Source organism: Lissotriton vulgaris, chromosome 10 (genome assembly GCF_964263255.1).
Source record: "Lissotriton vulgaris chromosome 10, aLisVul1.2, whole genome shotgun sequence".
Classification (NCBI taxonomy): domain Eukaryota; kingdom Metazoa; phylum Chordata; class Amphibia; order Caudata; family Salamandridae; genus Lissotriton; species Lissotriton vulgaris.
Window position 1 is genome coordinate 955,580,872 of NC_141698.1, and position 21,752 is coordinate 955,602,623.

Sequence of the window (21,752 nt, forward strand, 5' to 3'; positions counted from 1 at the left end):
AAGGCTGGCCAGCTGGGAGTGTCCTTGATGCGAAGTGGTGCAGAGATCTGGTGGGCGGCAGGCTGATGGCTGGAACTTTCCATGAGGAAACAGCATTCTATATCAGTGAAGTGCAGAGGCGGAGTCAGTGAGTCGAGTTGAGTTGGAGGAGCGGTGAGGAGTCAAGCTGGAGTGGTAGAAGAGTGAGGAGCTGTTGGAGTAGGAGAGAGAGAGGGTTCAAGCTAGAGAGAGCTGAGATGAGTTGGAGGAGTGGAATTGCAAGAGGAGAAGAGACAGAAAATGCTTGGAACAGAGAGAAGACAAACAGACAGTCAGTGAGCTGGAACTGAAGGAAGCAGTCAGAAGCAGTTACTTATCAGGAGGAGGTGTGAATAGCTGGAGTCTGAAGTAAAGCCTTTTAGAAGAGACTGAAGTATCGTGGATTAACCTGTGGGAGCAGCTGGAGTTAATTGGACATTGGCACAGAGACATTTAACACAGAGTGAACAAGCTAGTGGAGCGAACGAGTATCAGAGCGGCAGAAACCATTAGACTGAAGCTGGAAGGTGGAGAGAGTCCGTGGGGGAGAGAAATCCAGTGCAAAGTGATCAGCGCAGAGGTGTATCCAAGAGTGCAGGAGAGAGAGAGAGTCTGAGATGATCCAAGGCACAGACGAGAGAGGAACCCAGATGACAGCTAGAACAAGACTTCACACTAATCAGGTGATATCGGTCCTGTCATATTAGTTTACTTTAACTTACATCTTAATCTTGTCTTTATTCCCTAGGCTATTGTATTGCTAATCCTTTTCTTTGCAGCGGTGTGTTCTATCTATAGTCTTTGTCAGTTACATGTGGATGTGTCCATTATAATACAGATCTGTGTATGTGTTTATATTGTTAAAATAAAGCAACCCTAGTTCTTAGTGAACTGACATGTGCCTTGTATTCTTGTTCAATCGTAGTAACTCATGTTTCTAGTTGAGCATTGTTTGCATGAACGGATGTGAAATCCCAATCAGGTAAGTAGTGATCAAACAAATAGGAAGCGAGGGGACCTTTGATGCCAGGAGCAGAAGGCACATATTATTAATTGGCTAACTCCTAATATTGTAGTAGCAAGCCCTTAGTGAATAGGGAGAGAGACTTCCCAACATATAACTGAAGGTGTTCATAGGAAAGTGGTCGTCGTTGATATACGGCGTTAATGAGAACGCTGGGGAGGATACCAGCGTGGAGGCCTGCCGGATTGCGGGCCGTGTGTAAGTGAGAACGCTGGGGTGGATACCAGCGTGGAGGTCTGCCAGATTGTGGACCGTTTGGAAAATTAGAGCACTGGGGCTGCAGACCCACGTGTGTAGACACGCCAGATTGTGTGTCATATCTGCCCCAGGGTAGATTAGTCTGGGTCTGAGTGGCCGCGAGACTATAAGGTATGAGTGTGGTGTAGGGCATGGATATCCTTAGTAATCAGTGAGTATTCTTAGTATCCCTATAGATTTAGTGGTGTTTCTGATAATATGAGCTTGTATATTGCGAGTTCCCCATCCTCAGGTAGGTACCCAGGTGCCTGGATAGATTGTCCTGAGGAGGGATGTGGTTACGTTCTGGCTGGGTTAGAGGGGCCCCTAGGGGCTGATCCCATCTAAGCAGAAAATCCGGCCATTACAAGAGTACATATCATTGCTCAATAGAGATATTTGCAGGAACTTAGTTTTATTAAGATCTCGCATCTTAGGTGGGAAGGAGGAGCCAAATAGGCTCTGCCTTTTGGAAGGGAGGGTACCTCATGGGATACAGGGGCACAGGCACCGGGGTCTGGGGAGGGGGGTGGGTGGGGCTCACCTGGGTGGGGAGCATAGGGTAAAAAACAAAAAACAATCTCATCTCACCTTAGATTATAATATTCCATGCAGAGTTGAGGAGTTAGATATGCAAGCTATACAGGCTGACAGAGAAGATGGCAGGAAACCAAGGATTAAGGCAAAGACGGACCATTTTCACCTCATGGAATGCTAATGGAATGAGGTGCCCTCAAAGGCAAAGGTTGTAAATGTAAAATGTAAATGGATACTTCTATAGCGCACTACTCACCCGCACGGGTCTCAAGGCGCTTGTACGAATACCGCTGTGGAACCCATCCTGGCTTTCCCTGTGAGGCGTTAAGTTGCAATCAATTTTGACATTGGAGTCACCGCCTTATATTCTTGGTGGAGATTTTAATGTCCTATTGGATCCCATAAAGGACAGGTCTAATCTGAGCCACTATATAGGAGCCCCAAAGATACGCCCTACACTTTTAAACATGATCCAGGATGTAAATCTGACAGATGTGTGGAGAGCTATGAAAGGTGTACAACAGGGCTTTAGATTTTATAAGAAGAAATTCGGCCATTCCTCCAGGATTTATTATATCTTTACAGATAGACAGTTTCTAAATGACATAGAGGAGATAACCGTTATGCCAAGTCATCTTTCAGACCATGCTCCATTGCAGTTCGCTTTTTTGAGTAAGGGTTTGCAGGTGCAGTCGAGATGGACGTTAAAGAGGGCCATGCTTCTTAACCTTGATGTTATTGAATCCATTAAGTCCTTCACTTTAGAATTTTTTCCGTTGAATATCGGTTCCTCAACTATGGATTTTATTTGGGACGCCTTCAAAGCTTCTCTAAGGGGAAGATTACATGGTATTATATGTGCTAAGAATAGGGCAGAGGCCGAGACACTAAAAGATATTGAGGGAAGTATAAGCCAGTTAGAGGAGGAGAGGATTGGCTTGAATAGTAATGATTCGGAGCGTCTTTTGCAAGTTTTCAAGGACCTGATGAGGCACGACAGGAGTATAGGGGGAAACTGGATGCGAGGTGCAGAGCACAATGGGATACTAGAAATATGGAGAATTTTGAGTATGGGGAAAAAGCAGGAGCATTACTGGCCTGGAAAGCTAGAGCAGACTGTGCCAGAAACGATATTAAAGAACTTATTGTTAATGGTAATGGGGAAACATCGAGTAAAAATTAGGAAATGCAAACCTGTCTTCTTTCGCTGTTCTCAGACCTTTATAAAGAGGATCTTGTTCCATCCCCATACACTATCCGTTTATGGTTGAGCAATAAAATACTGCCAACTTTGTCTGAGGAGGGCAGGAACATCTTAGACGCCCCAATTACATTGGAGGAAATCAAAGAGCAGATTAAGAAATCAAAAAACAAAAAAGCTGCTGGCTCGGTTTCACTTCCAAGTGAAGTTTATAAACATCTTGTAGAAGAGCTTTCTCCTGCTTTGGGCACTATTTTTAATTTGGTTTATTGTCCTGCTGGCAGAGTGCCAAATTGATGGAAGGAGGGTATGTCTTAATTTTGAAGCCAGGCAAAGACCCCTTAGGGGCAGACTCATATCGGCCAATCTCCATACTGAATGCGGACTATAAGATCTTTATGGGCATTTTAATGGGGAGATTGGCTAAACTGGCACCCAAGCTGATTCATACAGACCAGAAAGGGTTTGTGGCTGGAAGGCATATTAAGGATCAGACTCATCTTTTAATTGGTAATATAGATCTTGCCACCCAAAGATCTGAACCTTTGGCCGTAGTCGCATTAGACGCGATCAAGGCTTTCAATAGAGTCTGCTGGGTGTACCTTTGGGAGGTTCTGAAGGTAATGGGGTTCGGCCCCATTTTTATCCAGACCTTACGGAATTGCTATCAGAGAGCGTCTGCGTGGATTCTCCTAAATGGTTTGTTAACATCAAGTATTAGTATACAGCGAGGTACCAGGCAGGGGTGTCCCATCTTGCCGTTATTATTAGATATCTGTATAGAACCCCTGGCACAAGCCATAAGGCTAAATGAATCAACCACCCCTTACAGGTCTGAGCTTTATAGCTCTAAATTAGCCCTCTTTGCAGATGACCTTATGTTATACACAAGTGACCCGGAGGCGGCGATCCCTCGGGTTGAGGAGTTGTTAGTCCAATTTGGGTTCTTATCTTTAGCTAGCATCCTGGTATTGTGTGGAACGGGAGGAGGTAAGGGGAAACGGAGAGATTGAGAGGCTGTGCCAATCCGCCCTCCCAATCAGAAAGGAAATTTCGATATGGTACCATCATTTACTAGAAGCTGAAGACCTTGTAATTTCTCCCTCAGAGGCGGTATGGAACCAAACCTCCATTGGATCTTCGGTAGAATCCCTATTTGAGCCATCTTTAAAGATACTATACAAGTCTATAAAACTGGCTGGTTTGAAAAAGAATCACTATTTTGTCATCACTAGACTCTACTATACCCCTTCTAAGATAGCAAAATTCACCCCAGCACCTCCACTCAAATGTCCAAGATGTCATATTCCACTAGCTAATGGCATCCACATCTTTTTTGAATGTACAGAATTGGAACTCTTTTGGAAAGAGGTGGGGATACTCTTTTGGATGTTTTTAAAACCAGGGTTGAGGTTAATCTCTCCTTAGTCCTATTTGGAGAAGGTGGTCTCTTTTTTCAGACAGTTTCACAGCGGGACAGATGTCTTTTACTATATATGATCTTATTGGCTCAGAGAGAGATCTGCAGGAAATGGGAAGACCCCCTCCCACCAAAAAGAGAGGACTGGCTCAAAGCCTCATTTGTTATGGCCCCGCTAGAATATGAAGGTGCAGAGGATAAGCTGTTTAACATCTGGCATCCTCTAATGAGTTGGGGATGAAGCCTAAGACTGATCTAGCTGGTCCAATGATTACACCACATCCCGTACAAAAAAGGGATGGGTCAGGTGACCCAAGCGAGTGCGGTAAGCCGAGAGGTCCACAGTTAGCGAAAATGGCTGTATAAGTTCTGCAGCAGCTTGAAGGGTGAGATGAGGACAAAAAAAACAACAAAAAAACACCTTGACTTTCTGTCCTGTCCACACTCTGCGGTCCCTCATAAACACTAACTGCATGTTACAATTACAGCTCCACTGGGCAGTTAAAGTTCGGATGGTGTTTCCATAACAAATGGTTTTTTTTTGTTGATAATACCTCTGGTGCAGTTTGACGATTAATCAAGAAAGCTTTACAAAAAAAAGTGCTCTTTGCTTACCTATTTCCTGGAAGATTTCAGGGTGATCCATCAAATGGGGTTGTGAAAAATATGGGGGGGTGGGGCACAAAACACAAAAATGCAAAATCCATATGTAAGTTACATATGGATTTTAGGGATGTGCTACAGCCAAAATGGCTGAATGGAAATGCACCAAATTTGGCAGGAAACTAGATCTTGTTCCAGAAGGAGATTTGATGTAAATATGTTCTGTAGTTTTTGAGAAATTAAGGTTAAAACATATTTGCATATCTAGACCGTTGGTCAAAATTCAAAAATTCAAGCCATTCGTTTGGCTGAGGTCTATTTGTCAGAGCAGGCTCTCTGATTGACTGGCTGCAACATGATAAGAAATGTTGTGGCAGATATTCCAGGACTTTATTTAGTCCCCTGTCCTCAAAAAGTTTTAGAAAAAGAATATAAGGGGGCAGTGTAGGGATACCCTACCCAACTAACATGTGTGGGAGAGTCCTAGGGGTTTTGTGCCTGTGAGCAAAGAGAAGCCAGTTCTCACCAGCACCAATAAGTTTGCTGTATGGGGGCCAGCATTCTGTGGGGCATTGGGTCCGGCCGGTGACAGCACAGTTTGCTCCCCGATTAGAGCAGAAACAAAAGTTCCTGTCTGTAAGCAAACAAGAAGCCAGTTTCCGCCAACACCAAGAAGTGGGCTGGTAGGGGAGCATGCAGAGCTGTGGGGGCCATGAGTCCCCCTTGCTGCCCCATGGCAGCATGGATGTGGGCTCCCCACAATGCCCACAAAAGAAAACAAAAAGGGATGTTGGGCAGCACTGGAATCAGCTCCCCGTGTTGACCAGAAGATTGAAAAAGGCAGCACAGGAGCAGGCTTCCTGCGAGGCCTATAGAATATTTTTTTAAAGGCAGCACTGGAGTGCGCTCCCTGTATTGCCTACAGAAAAACGAAATAAAAAAAGTCAGCTTGGGAGGTGGGTCCTCGCACAACCTATACAAACATTTTAAAAAAAACAAGGAATTGCAGGAGTGGGCTCCTCATGCTTTGTAGTGGAAGGCACAGCAAGGAATTTGAAATGAGTGGAGTATGCACTCATTTCCTATTCATTGCTTCTGCCAGCGGAGAGTCCCATTATGCCATGTAAGGACTTAACATAGTTATTTTGAGTTCTTAGTGGCTTTGGCACCATCAATCATTTTTGGGCTGTGGGGAACTGCAGGAAATGTAGCAACTCCTCATACAGTAAAAACAAGTAACGTGAGTATCCTGGGTCATTAAATTCATGACACCTGGAAAGTTTCCTGTTGTAAATAGAATGAAGATAGATGACAAGATACTTCTGGTGGATTACATGTAGATTTATTGTAGGAAACAGCTGAGTACAAAACCTCACCAGCTGACCAGACCATCAACTGACACTGGTAGAACACTCTGGTACAGATACTAAGGAAGGGCTAAAGACTACTGTCAGCCATATTACAAGAAGAATCAATGTACAACATTTCCCATATTGTTTTTAAAGCACTGCTAGCTTGAGCGCTAAGTTCTTCAGCTGGAGTGCAAAGCCTCCCTTGTGGTTGGTCCCATAGCTGTATTTTGTAGCTTTAAAATTGTTTGAAAAATCACTCAAAGACATGTTGATTTTTAAAAATAAAACTTTAATAAATGTTTTTATGGCAATCACTTTTATTAAATGTTACACTGTGTGAATTGATGATACATATGTTTGATTATATTCTTGGTGATTTCTTGACAAAGACAATAGGTGTGTATAGGAAATTGGGTTACTTGTTGAAGGGGATGAAACTCCCCTCAAGTAGCAACCACAACTCTTGTAAGGGTGAAACACATACAATCCTCAAATTAACTTGTGCTTAACCCTCTGGTACCGTGGCATAAGATCAGTTAGACTTAACTTAGAGGCAATGTGTAAAGTATTTATGCAGCACTTCAAACAGTAATAAAGTAAAAAACACAATTGAATTCCCACAACAATTTAGAAAAATAGAGTCAAATATAATAAACTATTTGAAGCTAATCAGCAAAAATCCAATTAGTAGATCTGGGGATATGCACTTTTGAAGATTTAGGTAAAAATAGAGCGAAAAATAAAGCGTCAACGTGGTTATCTAGTCCTCCGGGACTGGGGCAAAGTCAAAATTTAAGGCCAACCACGATGGAGTGCAGGCTGGCTACATGGAACCATTTGAGTTCACTGGACAGTACCTTATGTCTTTGGTGTGCCCCGCAGCAGTAGGTAGTCAGCCCAAGCCAACCACTATTCAGGAAGGCTGCATGGCCCCTTTCAATGGCAGTAATCCTCCTTGTGCACAACATAATTCCTCTAGCAGTGTGCACACTGCAGTTCCTGGATCTCCAGTCCCATGTCTTCAAAAGTGTAACTCCACCCTGCTGAAGTATGGCACCAGTGGTAATGATGTAGAGTGCCTTTGAAGTGGGGGTGGTACAGAGGGTTTTCCTTTGAACCATAGATGTCTCACCTAAATCTCAGTCCTGTCTGCTATGGGGCCGTGGAATGCACATCTTAATATTTAGTGGGGTCATGATCTGCTCCACAGAGGCTAAGGGCCCCATTAGGATGGCGGGCGGATTGCCTCCGCCAGGGTAGCGGTGGCCACCGCCACCCTGGCGGAGGCAATCCGCCCGCCATCCTTCCCTGCATTCCCCCCCGCCATATTACGATGGCGGAGGGGACCGCAGCGGTCGGAAACACCGCCCGCCTGTTTTCCGCCCCGGTCGCCTAGCGGCCGGGGCGGAAAGCCTGTAACATGGTGGCGGTGTCTTGTAGACACCGCCCGCCATATTACTATGTGCATTACACAGTGCATTTCCGTGGCGGCAATGCCGCCACGGAAAGGCATGCGGAGACTCCCTGCGGGGGCCCCTTGCGGGCCCCCTGGGAGTCCGTGGCTTGGGGGGTGCACATGGGGGGTACCTAGGGTACCCCCCCGCATGTCAGAGTGCAACATGGCAGGCACCGCGCGGTGCCTGTCGTGTTGCGCGTTGCCAAGCAAAACGTGCACTTTTACCATTGCGGCGGGCGGAGATTCCTGCTCCGCCCGCCGCAATGGTAGACATACAGGATGCACCCGCCTGTGTGGCGGGGTCATCCTAATACATATGTCGGGACCCCCGCACTGTTAGCGGGCGGTCCTCTTCTCCGTTAGGGTGGCGGGCGGGCAAAGCCCGCCCGCCATCCTAATGGACCCCTAAGTGTCAAAGCATGTTATTACAGTCTATCCAGTCAGGCCCTCAAATGACAGCAGAGGTCTGTCATTACAGTTCCATGCCCAATGTTAATAGCTGTCTCTGGGAAATGCACAGATGTGCTCCACCATCCTCCAGCGTGGATTAGAATCAAACTAAAAAGCACACAACGACTTTTAGAGCAGAGAAATGCCCACTTTCGAGCAGTTCTGCACAAACAAATGATGGACTGGATGCTGAACAAATCAAAATTCAAGAGATCTGGGTTACATCTATTGTTATTTTGCGCACCATGCCACTCCTGTTTGGACCCAGTCATATTCAAATCTTGACTCTGTTCCCAATGGGAACAGTCAGCCCAAACTGCCAAGCCAGGTCACCTCTGGACCAGAAACAAGCCTCCTGGAATCTGTTTCAGTGTATCACACCTCATCAGCCAGGCTAGCTTGAATCCAGTGGCACAGCGAAAAAGGGATCCCATTTTGGGCAAAAAGTGCTGCACAAAAAACATGATGGACAGGATGCTGAACAAATCAACCATTCATCTCCAGTCAAGAGATCCGGGTTAAATCCATCATTCTTTTGCTCACCATGCAACTCCAGTTTGGATACAGCCACATGCATATCACTTTTGACCCTGCTCCTCATGGGAACAGTCCAGCTAGACCTGCCAAGTCAGGTCCTCCCTTTATGGGAAACAAGTATCCTTGTACCGGTTGGGGACAGAAGTCTGGTCCAAGGCATGCAATCAACCAGAACACATTGTTGGCCACAATGGTATGCCTGCCTACTGGGATGCATCATTGAGCAATTTAAGCTTAGGCTCTATCAAATGGTGTTCACAAGTGAGAAGAAGGAGTAAGGGCCATTGGAGAAATGGCTAAAGGGTGGGTGGATATGTAACCATTCTCTACTGTCCATCACTGTCAGGGAAACCCTTGTGGTGAGGGACAGTAAAAACAAATAAAGCTCCTCCCATCATGGGAGATAAATCCCATGGTGAAGGGATCATGACCTTTTTTTATTTTGAAAAAGAAAATTTCATTTCATAATTTTCTTTTTGAAAATAAAAAAAGTAATACTGTTTGGTGCAGGGTTGCATCATGCCGGCGCAGCCTTGCACCAAACAGCAGACTGCATTGACATGAAATTCTGAAACAGCGATTCCTGCCAATGTTTTATAAATGACCACCACCTTGGTAGTCATTTATAAATACAGCAGTCGGGACCTCCATCAGGGCGATGGCTTTGCCGGACAACTGCCTGACTGCCATAATTTAAATGAGGACCTAAGTCTAAAATCTTGACCTTTGGTTTGATTAACCTCAACTGTAATTGGTCTGTTAAAGGCATCAGTCTGGGAAACCATGTCCTCCAACCGGATTCAGATGCTTTTTTGTGAGGATTGATTGGTGACATCTCTCGAGTCGATAGGTATATGAAAAATGTTACAAAATTCTAGAGAGTTACTCGAGAAGGTGGACTTCCCGCACAACTTTATGTTAGCTACAAGAACTTTTGAGATGCATTCAATTTTTACTAACATTATGTTATCCCAATTACATGTTATATTTTGAATTTCCATTTTATTTCCTTTCCTTCATTGTGTTGACTGTTTTCATAAGGTAATATTATTCAGAGACTAACATACTGACATCTGTAATTAGGGAGATATGCTAGTGTCTGATATCAACTTTCATTATTAGATGCAAATGACTTTTAGGAGCTGCTGTTTCAGAGAGGGAGAGCACTAATATGCTTGATCTCACAAGCTGCGTGCTAGGAGGCAAATGATTTATATACAGAATTTAAATCTATATGATTCGTTTAGCTGAATCTGTGGAGTATTTCGCAGTAAAGTGCATTTTCACGCTGATGTTAGTCAGCAGTGAAGTAAATTAATTGTTTTTCCCCATTATGATTGTCATGTCCACAGAATCCTTAATGATGAATTAAAGGACCAAGCAGAAATAAACAGAATCTTTCTTTAGAGAAAATTATGTAAAGTTAAACAATTGCTAGTCTAGCAGACAGGTTTATCAAGAGAGCATTAACTATCACTCTTCAATGCTCAAAAAAGTAGTTTGTGTTTACCTTTTGTAGAAAAAAGAATGTCAGTAGCCAATGAAATAAGCAAGAACTTGAAAGATCACGTCAGGTAGGGTGGCTAACGCAATTACCTCTCCTAACATATTCCCTCAGTACATTTGTGGCCCATATTTACTAATATTTTGCACTGGGGTTGTGCTACTTTTTTACGTAACCCTGATGCTAAATCTATTTTGATTTTTACTAAGCAACGCAAAGCCCAATTGTGTGACATTGTATCAATGAGGTTTTACCTGGGAGGAGCATTGGGCATTCCGGTGCATTCCCCACTTCTCCTGATGCAGACCCCTATTTTTGAAAGTAAGTAACCCTAGGCTTCACCTAGATTCGGCTAAATATCGATACTTCTCCACGCTACTTCCTCTTTGCATGTGTTCTGCATTTTGCAGCACACATACAAGATATCCATGTTGTATGTGTCCAATAAGAAAGGATTTTGTGAGGGTAGGTGTCCCTTCCAGCACAAAAACTATTCAGACCACAATGCAGGCACCTTTGCTAGGGAGCTGCAAGTGTGCTAAAGCTGTTAAAGAGCAGAAATTCCCTATATTGTATTATTTTCAGAGGACAAGAAGAGGCATCCTTTGGCAGGGTGCAGCATACAGATTCAAATCGTGCTCCATTCAGCAGGGGCTGCACCCCTTTGCGCGCTTCTGTAAACTGGGTGGGCCAATTCATACATTTGCATCACCGGACATAAGTATTTGAAGTACCCTTGTTCATTGTTTTTTCAATCTGGGGCATCCTCCTGGAATACCCTCTGTGACTTCACTCTTATTTCTGTGGAGCAAAATTACAAGATGCCCTTCCTTTGCGTAGGCAAGGCACCGTAACTTCAAAAGGTAAGCCTCATCCACAACAACACCGCACTTTCATTTTATTTAAAAATATTTTTTATACTGCTATCATTTTACTTTTTTTATCACAACTTTTATACCTATTACAGGCTCATCTGTCACAGAGCACCAATCGTGGCAATGAGGAGATCCAGCTTCAGCCCCCTCTGTACTATGATTGGTGGATCAGGCCCAGAGGTCACTTGATAGATAGGACTCGGCTGCAATCTCACACTTGCATGCACATTGCTGCCCGGCGGTGATAGATGGAGTCATAAAACCTTTCAAGAGTGGTTGGTCCTCACTCACCTGCCAGGTGTGACACCTCTGCACCTGTGCAGCTTCAATGAGATCACAGTGGAGCTCACCGACCTGAACAAAACCTTTCTCTTCAGGTACCATGGCAGCATAAACCTCATTCCTTCTAAGAAGATCACCAATGGTGCAGTCTAAGTGGATGCTTCAATATAACACAGGGGAATGATCTAAACTCAAAGTACTGCTGCACGCTTCCTTGCAGTCCGGTACCCAGTCTCTCCTTGGACTGTAAGGCTGCATCCTGCCACATCATGTCTTGTGAGCAAGCTTTAACAACCATTACTGTGGTAAAACAGGCATGTGGGAGAAAATGTTGGGGAAAGTCCTATTTATTACATAATAAAATAGCAAAATCTGGACCACAATTCTCAGAATGCAAGAAAACCAAGATTGGAGAGGTCAATAGGTATTTTCTTTAACCCGTTCGGCGCTTATGACGGAACTGTTCCGTCACGCGCCTCGGGTGAGCTATGCTAGTGACGGAACGGTTCCGTCACGGCCCGCTCGGCGTGCCTGCGCAGCGCTGATTTCGCGCCTGTGCGGCGCGTTCTATTGAGCAGGCGCGTTCGTGACGGAACCGTTCCGTCACTAGCACAGCTCACCCGAGGCACGTGACGGAGCGGTTCCGTCACAAGCGCAGGTGAGCCGTGCGGCCCCCCCACCCCGTAGCACTGCAGTGGAATTGCCGTCGCAGTGAAGGGGATAATGTGTCATTCTATTGCTTTTCCAATTCTAGTTGGAATTGACATTTGGAAAGCATATAAAGGAACAAGCATTGACATAGCCAATAGGTCACGCCTTTGGTACCCGTTGGGTTTGCCAATGCCTTCAGCACTGCCAAGATACTGTGTAGCATGGGACTTTCATGATGTCTGAAGACCTCCGTATGTGGTCGCAGACACTTACCCAAAGCATAAAGCTCAGGATCAGCCTACCAGCCTTTTTTCTAGAAATGTACAAAGGTGGAAACGTTTCCCAAACTACACCCCCTCAACAAGGCATATGTTAAGGGATTTACATGTTTTCACGAATCTCTTCTTTATCAATAAGGAGGTAGCAAGTTAAGAGGCCTCAAAAGAGAGGTTGGATGCACTGTATTTGATGCAGAGCTGCCCAAAGAATTAGAGAGCTGTGAGACAATGGAGAACACCAGATAGAACAGTCAGGTCAATGCTGCACTAGTGAAGCCGTAGGCGAATGAAAAAGAGAAAACATCGGGAAATTTTGACACAGTTTTGAAGAATAAAATATAACAAATGCTGTGTGGTGGAAAATGAACGCACTGAATGGGATGTTAGAATCGTTTCATGAATTAACCACCATGGACACTAATTAAAGGAGGCCAGGGAAATGCATTAACCAAGCGGGACGATACCTCACCCTGTAGAAAGGCCATCCCTTCCACCGAAGGGTCCACAACTGCGCCCTCGTTCACCCCTGGAAAAACAAAAGAAAACCATCTCTTGGGTATGTGCTAAATACATTTTAGGAAACTGTTGTGTTACTTTCTCAAAGAACATAGGTGAAGAAAGATTTAAAAATGACAAACTTGAAAATGACGAAAAGGGGGGCCCACCTCCACGCGACCAATTGGCTTTCACCTCCAGTTAGCAACAACTTCCCCCTCTATACCCCGGCCTCAACTGCCCTCTTTGTTTTGTAGTTTTATATAGTGTGAACTTCCTCAAGAGCATTATAGAACTTTACATAATTATCAGACCACATTACACATGTTCCTGATTGGGGCAAATAGGATCCCTCGGACAATGAATGAAGGAGACTGCCAAGACCTCCACGTGATGAGGAGAGCAGTGCGCCAGACATCCCAAACGGTAGCCTGAGTGTACCATTACATTGCAGCATTGAAGGAGGGGTTGCGGCACTGTGACACGGGGAAGATGATGTCCGCGCAGACACACATAGGTGGTCGACAGACAAGGGCCTCTTTTCCTGGATGCTTCTTTTGACTCTTGGGGGCATATTATCAAGAGGGTTTATCTCCGCTTGTTTGGCTTTAAAAGCCAAGAAAGCGGAGATAAAATGATCTCCCTATTACCTAGCTGTCGCTAACACCAGTTAGCGATAGCTAGTAGGAGATAGCGACCATCTTGGGCCCCGCTTTGCATGTCAGTGATATTTATCACTAATGACATGCAAAGTGGGCGTGCCAAGATGTTAGCGACTTAAAACAGCCGCTAACATCGCTATCTCCTATTGCCAACTTTTGGAGATATTCGCGCTAAGCGCGAATATCTTCAAAAGCTAACACCAGCCCTGAGCAGTTCTTAGCTATGTTATCCAATGGGAGGTGGATAACATGGCTAAGAGCATTAGCTCGGTAATGCATGAATATCGCTGACTTTTCAGCGATATTCATGCATTGCGGCGATTTTTATCGCATTTGCGATAAACCTTGGTAATACCAAGGTTTATTTGCGGTAAAAATTGCAGCAGCTCAGCAGTAAAATTTTGTCTCTAATCAGGCAATAGCGATAATTATCGATATTGCTTGGTAATATGCCCCCAGTTTGTTTGTGTCTCTGCAGGACCAGCCAAAAATCAATGTAGCCGCACTCCCTTTCTCATCGGCGTGGCCTTGTTATGGGTAGTAGGCCGTTGTCACGTTCAGTAAATTGATCTTCACCTTAGGTTTTTAGACTGTCAGTCATAATGTGAGCACATGGTGTAATTACACAACCAGAGAGCAGAGGAAGTGCGGCTGTGAGCCAGCAGAGCAAGGGCCCGAGAGAGCAGAGGAAACGTGGCGGCCATGTAGCGGGCACCGCGCTGAGCAAGGGCAAGGAAATATGCCCAGAGAGCAGAAGAAGCACAGTGGCCATGAAGCTGGCATCGTGCAGAGAAAGGGAATCCAAACATGCACACTTGAGAGGAGTGCTCTTTGAAAATAAAAATAAAAAACTGTCCCTGTGCCAGGTAATAAAATGGGACAAGTAGAAGAATCCATGGGCGCTGCTCTGTGAGAGTTAATAATTGACTAAAAGGTGGGACGAAAAGACAAGATTAACCACTCACAAGCAAAGCATTTTTAAGGAAACTGAAACAGACGAATGAAAAGCATGGGGATGACTTTAAACCCACAAGAGAAGTATATACCAGAGGTCTTGAATGCTTGAGCAAGAAATTGCTGCTCATGCATGAAAATGCATGTTCATGTATTTGTGGCCAATTTGGTTCAGTAATTTAATATAGACAATGATTCATGGTGACTGCTGATACATCAACATGTGTCAGCCTATGTTGTAATGCAGTGATGGCCATATCAGCATACGTTTTTACACTTTCATTTACCTTTCTCAGATAGCTAATGCAAAGCTGAAGAAGCAAGGTGTCCAATAGCAGTGTTCTATGCTCAGGCCCAAGCTGAAATAAATAAAAAAAATAACAATAAAAATAAAGTATGGACAGGAAGGTAGGGGTAAGCAGCAACTAAAAGAAGAGGGAGTCATGAGGGAGAATTTGATTAGTGTCAGTATGCCGGGGCGGGTGATGGGCATACAAGGAAAGAAAGAGGTAGTAAAGCCATCTGAGGAAAGCCAACAATATCAGAGAATTTAAATGAGATAAACACTGAAGCTATCATGAGCAAGGAGCTAACTCAAAGCCCATTTTAAATATTTTCAGCACTTTTCAGCAATTAAAAGGGCCAATTAATGGTTTGAAGCAGTGTGTGAATCTTTAAAGACAAGTGAGTGAACACAACCTATGTAGAACCTTGAGAAATCACAAGGTAAATCCACCACATGGCAAACGATTCAAAGAACAAACCATGAAGGTTTATTAAAAATATAAAGAATCAATAAAGAAGGCAAAAATGCATTAGGTATTCAATCAATTAATAATGTTCAAAATGCAAATTAAAGCAATATATCACTGGAAGTGGAAACTAAACCATAATCTGATTTACAGGCAGAATCGGTTACGGCCTAGCACACGTCATGAGAGTTAAGGAGTATGAGAAAGTGAATTGTTAGTTGGGGAATATGGTAGTCCATCTCAAGTAATAGAATTCAGTAATTTAAACATAAGCTCAAACTCTGGTAGCTATAGCAGAAAGCAGACAGGCTTACCATAAGAATTTATCTAAAGTATTTAGAAGTACCAAAACAAACTTAAAGTCGAAAACACAACATGATAAAAATCCACTCTAATAGCGAAAAATAGAGAATAATTTAATGAAAATCAATGACACCAAAAATGACAAAAACTAATAGGAGGAACCAGAGATTTAAAGCGATGTAAAGAATGTGTTAATTAAAAAATAGTGCTAAAAGGCATTAAGCACCTATCATAGAAATCTGGTGGCACATTAAAGGTTGACTGTGATGGAGGTCGGGTTCGATACAGAACCCATGTTTCTTCTCATCTGAAGTTTTACCTCTGACTCAGTCTCTGAAATTTAAGTAAATGTAAATGTATTGGCATTTATATAGCGCACTACTTACCCGTAGGGTCCCAAGGCGCTTCGACTGCTGCGAAACCCTTCCTGGCTTCCCTGAGAGATGGTCCCTTAATGGGTATCTCCAGGGTGAGACCAGGCATCCCCGGCGGTCTGGTGGGGCCGTTAGTGAAGATGAGGCAAGCTAATGCCCAGAGTTGCCGAGTGTGATCGCTGATCAGAGTGGGCACCGAGGCGAGAGAATTATCGAGTCCGCTGACCCTGGTCCAGAAACCTGCCGCGCCGGGAATCGAACCCTGGTCCCGGGCCGTCCTCTGCTCTCGGGTCTGCCGCCTCTAACCAGTGAGCCACACTACTTCACTAAGTAAAAAATAATACTCAGTGGGGCAAAGCAGCAGGCTATGACCTAGAAGGGTTCCATTTGGCAAGACAGCCATCAGATTAGGCCCTGTTGAAGCTGTTGTCTTGTGTCAGGAAAGCTCTGAGCAGGAGAAAATCAAAATTCACTCCCAAGGGAAATCCCTCACTGCCAAGATTATGTTGCTGCCTACGTCCAGGAAAGGTTTCTACATTGAGGCTTAGGGCATAATTGAGAGTTTGTCAGACGGGTTATTCTGTCACAAAAATGACAGTTATCCCATACACTGCATTATAAGTGCAATTTGGATTTAATGGAGTTTGGGATCCTCCATCAGGGCAAGGCTGCCTGATATAGCCGAACAGAGCTACACATGGCCAGATATCTTCTCTGCTACATCCTGCTAATCACGGATTTGTGGCTGCAGAAAAGCTCAGGGAGTGGGAGCAAATTAAATCTCTGACCCAGCAGCTATGCACCATTCGTCGGGTTGACTTGGACTTTTTTTTCTGGTCTTCCAGAGGTCTTTGTACCCAAAAGGTTTCTAAATCCCAGTTATTCATGATGTTGGGAGGAGTACACTTTGACACAGCCAAGGATCTCAGGACCTTAGGGCAGCACTTTGTGGTAAAGATGCACTCCAACAGAAGCCATAAGCCGGATCCGGGGCAGGTCCAGATGGGCTGCTGTGGAAATCTGGCTTCTAGCAGCCCTGTATTGTAAAAGGAGATCAACAAACCAAGTACACGTTGGAGCAGCTCCAGCCTTTCAAATCTCCTCACAGGCCTCAACAGCAGGTGCAGTCCGACTTTTGTCATCTACAGGTTCAGTAGTTCCTAGACCTGGCATCCTTGATATATTTTCCCCTGACTTTTTGCCTTCTGACCTCCTGTTTTGCTAACTTGATTTGTGTTGACTTTAGGATTCCAGGCACTTCACCACTGCTATCCAGTGATACAGTGCATGTACTCTGTACACTAAACATGGTAACTACTCTTGCTTACATTGAGATCGTACTGGCAGGAGAGGCGGTGGAGTGGCAATTGCGTATACCACTCCCCAGGCTATGAGGGAGAGTTTATTAACTTGATCCCCCTTGCCCTAGGACATACAATTGTTCTGGGTGAATAATTATCTGAAGTACTGACTGATCCTTACCCCTTACCTACCCTTTCAGGGACCGTACATAAAGATGGCCATATGATTGATGCCATATTTACAACCACCTCTTTGGCCATAGAGAGCCTAATATAGATAACATGGTCTGATCACTTCCTTCTGCCATTTTCCTGGTCCTGGGTCCCGGCAAATCAGGCACAGAGAGCAGGTCACTTAACCACTAAGCATGCCTGGAAGAAAAATCAATATTTCTTTTATTTCTTATTTATTTATTCAGAGTTTTATATAGTCCAAACTTGCCCCCAAAGGGTATCAGAGTGCTTCACAGTAAAGCCATAAATACTTATTTCTTTAGTACATTTCTCTGGAAAGCATTTAACAAATCAAAACCCATTAAAAACTGAAACAGTAACTTCACTCAGCACCGAAAACTTTTGCACACTCACAGAATGTAAGTCTCGAGGAACCATATAGCATATTAGTACATTAGCACAAAAGAATGCAAGAACCTATACATAACAGGTGAAAAAGAGATGCTCGTGAGTAGTTAAGCGTGAGTTTTTAAGTGACTATTACGAGATTGTTCAGTAATGGTTACAGTAGGATTTTGCTCTTTAGAAAGATCTTGGCTTCTTTCTTGAATCTTGTGGAGTTAGGTAACCTTCTGATGCTTGGAGAAAGTGAGTTCCAGATTCTCGGTGCAGCAGCCAAGAACGCTCTGTCATAAGGTTTTTCTTCTGAAAAATTGGTGGCTTCAGCACTAGATCTCTGGTGCTCCTGGAAAGTCTGCTTTCACTAGAAATCTATAATTTCTGAGCTAGATACCTTGATACCTATATCTCTTATTAAAGGAAACAGTTGTTGGCACTAGGCCTACAGTAGTTAGAGACACTATGGTTGACGTAAAAAGGGTCAGTAATTCGCTCTCTGAAGCCACTTCTATATCTACTCCCATTGCTACCAATAGGTCCCCCAGAGTCAATCCCTCTACCCCTTGGTTTAAAAGGGAACTTGCAGTGGAGATGTAATCTTGTAAAATACTCGAGCACATCTGGTGGAAAGAATATAGTATATCTAGCAAAGGAAAGGACAAACACGCCCCTGGTACCTATTATTTTAAAGTCAAACTAGAGCACCCCACTTTTTATACTGATAACATTAATAAAGCTCATAACAGTGCAAAAGAAATCTTTACATTTTAACCACCTTTACTGACCCTTAATGCATCTCACCCACCCATTGAACCCACAACCACTCTGCATTCAACTAAACTCTTTCTTTGAGGCTAAAATCCGAAAAATCCAGGATAAACTGCAATAACACAAGCCAGTGCATCCATTAACGGCATCAACCTCCCTAAACCTTATGCTCAGGCAAAACTTAAGAAATTCAACCCTCATGGATCAAGGATATGGAAAGACTGATCACAAATAGAAAATCTGGCTTGCCCTGCGACCTCCTTCGTCCTCAAGTCGTGAACCTCTTAGAAGACTGCCTAGGTCCTACATTCCATGAACTATTTACCACTTCCCTAAAATAGAGGATATGGCCCTTAACATGGAAAAAAGCTAATGTGATATCACTGTTAAAAAACCCAACTGAGACCCTAATGACCAACCTAACTTCCAACCCATTTCCCAGCTTCAGTTGGCATCTAAAAGCATTGAAAAGTGGAGGTGAAGAAATTAACTAAATTCCTCCACAGTAATAGTCATCTACATTTATGCCACTTTTTGAAATTTGACATTTTCTTATTTAAACCATTTGGTGCCTTCTGCCTGTTCCTGGAATAAATGTCTTGGGTGGGTGACACCTGCATTCCCTCTAAACAGCCACACACAAAGGCAGGGTAGGTGTGACTGAGCAGCCATCTGCATGTGGATGTCTCATCCTGAGGCCGGATGAGAGGGAGGAGCTGACTCTTGCCTTTGAATATGCCTGTGCCTGTCTCCACACAAAGAGTTACATACCCCCTCTTATGAGTCTGGGGCCAGGACAGAAAATGCAGGGCCTTATGCACTTCAAAGCATCTCTTTGAGGTCTCCCTATTTAAAAGGCCAAATTGGGTAAAAGTACTGTACCTCTGACACCACGATTTCAGAACACTGCTGGAACTAATGAGACTCTGCCAGGAAGGGGTTATTTGACAGGTCCAATTTGCAGTTGTAAAAGAGCACAACCAAGCTACACTGATAGGCCTGCAGTGCAACTGTGGTGAATGGCTCAATCGGTAATGCAGTCTCTTAGTGACTTTTAACTTACAGTCCTTGGTTAGACTTTGTACCATATACTAGGGACCTTTATCTCAGTTAAATATGACAGTTAAGACCATAGCCAATTTCACCATGCTTTATGGGTCAGGGGACATTCAGTGAGACATGTTATCAGAGTCCCAGCAGGTAGAGTCAAAAATCCTACAGCATCAGTCCACAAAACGCGGGGTTATCATGCAAAAAAGGCATTTTTCAACAGCAAGTATGTCTGCAATAGTGCTCACTTTCTATTTACCTTGGTGAATATTGAGGTGTATTGTTTTATTTAGTTCTAAAAGGTACATAAATAAAACATGCATAACTGGTAATTTACTATAGATAAACCCGAAAACCTTCTTCCCTTTAAGGACAGCGATAATAACTTTAGCTTTTTTTTATATTTGTGAGAATGATTTTAAAGAGCTGAAAAAATAGTACTTCACATATTGAAAATTCTGGATACCCTCAAAAAGTGATTAGTAACAAGAATCAGAGTATTCATGTGAACCGAAAGTTCTTTTTTAGATTTAGGTTGACAGCTGTGTGCATGTCCTTTCCTTATCAGTTCAATAAAAACATACTTATAGATTTGGTTCTACCTAAAGGAGTATAACAATTGTTGCTTGCTATTTACAGTACAATGAGCCATTCAGCCTTTTTGCTTCTATTTGTATACATAATGGAATATTTTACATCTAAAAAGTACCCTCATTCAACTTACTGACATGCTCAGTTCCTTCCTCTTATATGTGAATTGTATATATATATTTTTTTCTACTTTCCCCCCCAGCTTTGGCAAAGCCAGTAGGGGTGGTTTTACCATTTTAAACACCGCTCATGCAAAAGTGCTTACAAACAGCATTGGTGTATGCCTTTTTTAGCATGCATGAGCACACTAAAGGCAAACCATTGCTTGATTTGATCTTGCTCCCTGTGAAGTTTCTCCTCAAATGATCATTTTGCCTGAAACTCTTTAAGTCATATTTTCTTCTGTAAAAGTATGTCCTCATGTTTGATTGTTTCTCAAATATTGTTTGTTTTGTATGCTCTGTTTACACGTCCATTACTCCCATAATACTTCCCTTATTCCATTCTTGGACAATACCAAGAAAACAGCCATAAATAAAGCACTCGTGGTACATTCACGTTTGTTATTTAAAGTAGTTCATTCATGTCATTATTGAAGAGGAAAATGGGTGAGTGCCAGGACTCCAACTCTGCTGCCAGCACGCAAGAGTGTGGTCTACCGAGCTGGAGGATAAACAGAAGGATGCAGTATTTCCAATGTGAGAAAACATTCTCAATTGTAATAAGCCCCGATAATTTTGCCTTTATTCTTATTCAGCTGACTACAAAAATGTGTTGTTGTTCCTCCAATTTGCCTCTCCCATTGTTGAAAGCTTTAGTATATTACAGAGCGCTTAAGCAAACGTTTCTGTCGTTAGTGGAAGTGCAAAGGACTTTTTGATAGTACCTCTGAAATATGTCTGTGATCCTCCATTAGCCTCAACAGACGACAGTGCGGTGGAGAAGAAAACTGGAGCTCTACATCCTGGCTTAATTATTGGAATTCTAATGCTGGTCCTTATTCTCACCGCGGCTACACTTGTGACGCTCTATATGTACCACCACCCAACGTCACCAGCTAGCCTCTTTTTCATTGAGGTAAGTCATGTAAAATGTACCTATAATAATGATGATGATGATGATGATATGGGCCATGAAGATGATGATCATTGCCGGTATTATCATGTATGAAGCAATATCCAACAACATACATGGGGTAAATCAATACAAATAAATTAATTATTCTCCTTTGCACAGAAAACCTTTCTACATCACATAACACAATTGCGGGATTATACCAGTGTTCAGCAAAACATGGGTCTGAGAATTGAATGCCACCTTTCTTGATTGTCTAATGGTTTTAAATCTAGACAGTAGTCACTGCCTCTCAGACCCACATGCTATTGTATTATTTTTCTTTTTAATCAGCCCCGGTCTTGCTTCATGTTGGTGCAGAAAGACAGTTGCGTTACAACATAGGTTCACAGATAGTGTGATTTAAGAGTTCAATTTGATAATTACCAGT

At 43.4% G+C, this 21,752-nt stretch overlaps 1 protein-coding gene across 1 annotated transcript in view; it reads left to right on the plus strand.

Annotated features, from left to right (window-relative positions):
• Positions 1 to 21,752, plus strand: part of PLXDC2 (plexin domain containing 2) — a 1,375,592-nt gene that overhangs the window by 1,324,629 nt on the left and 29,211 nt on the right. Inside the window, exon 13 of the mRNA XM_086941957.1 lies at positions 21,165 to 21,325. Coding sequence (XP_086798083.1) covers positions 21,165 to 21,325 — 161 coding nt within the window. The remainder of the gene's footprint in view (positions 1 to 21,164; positions 21,326 to 21,752) is intronic.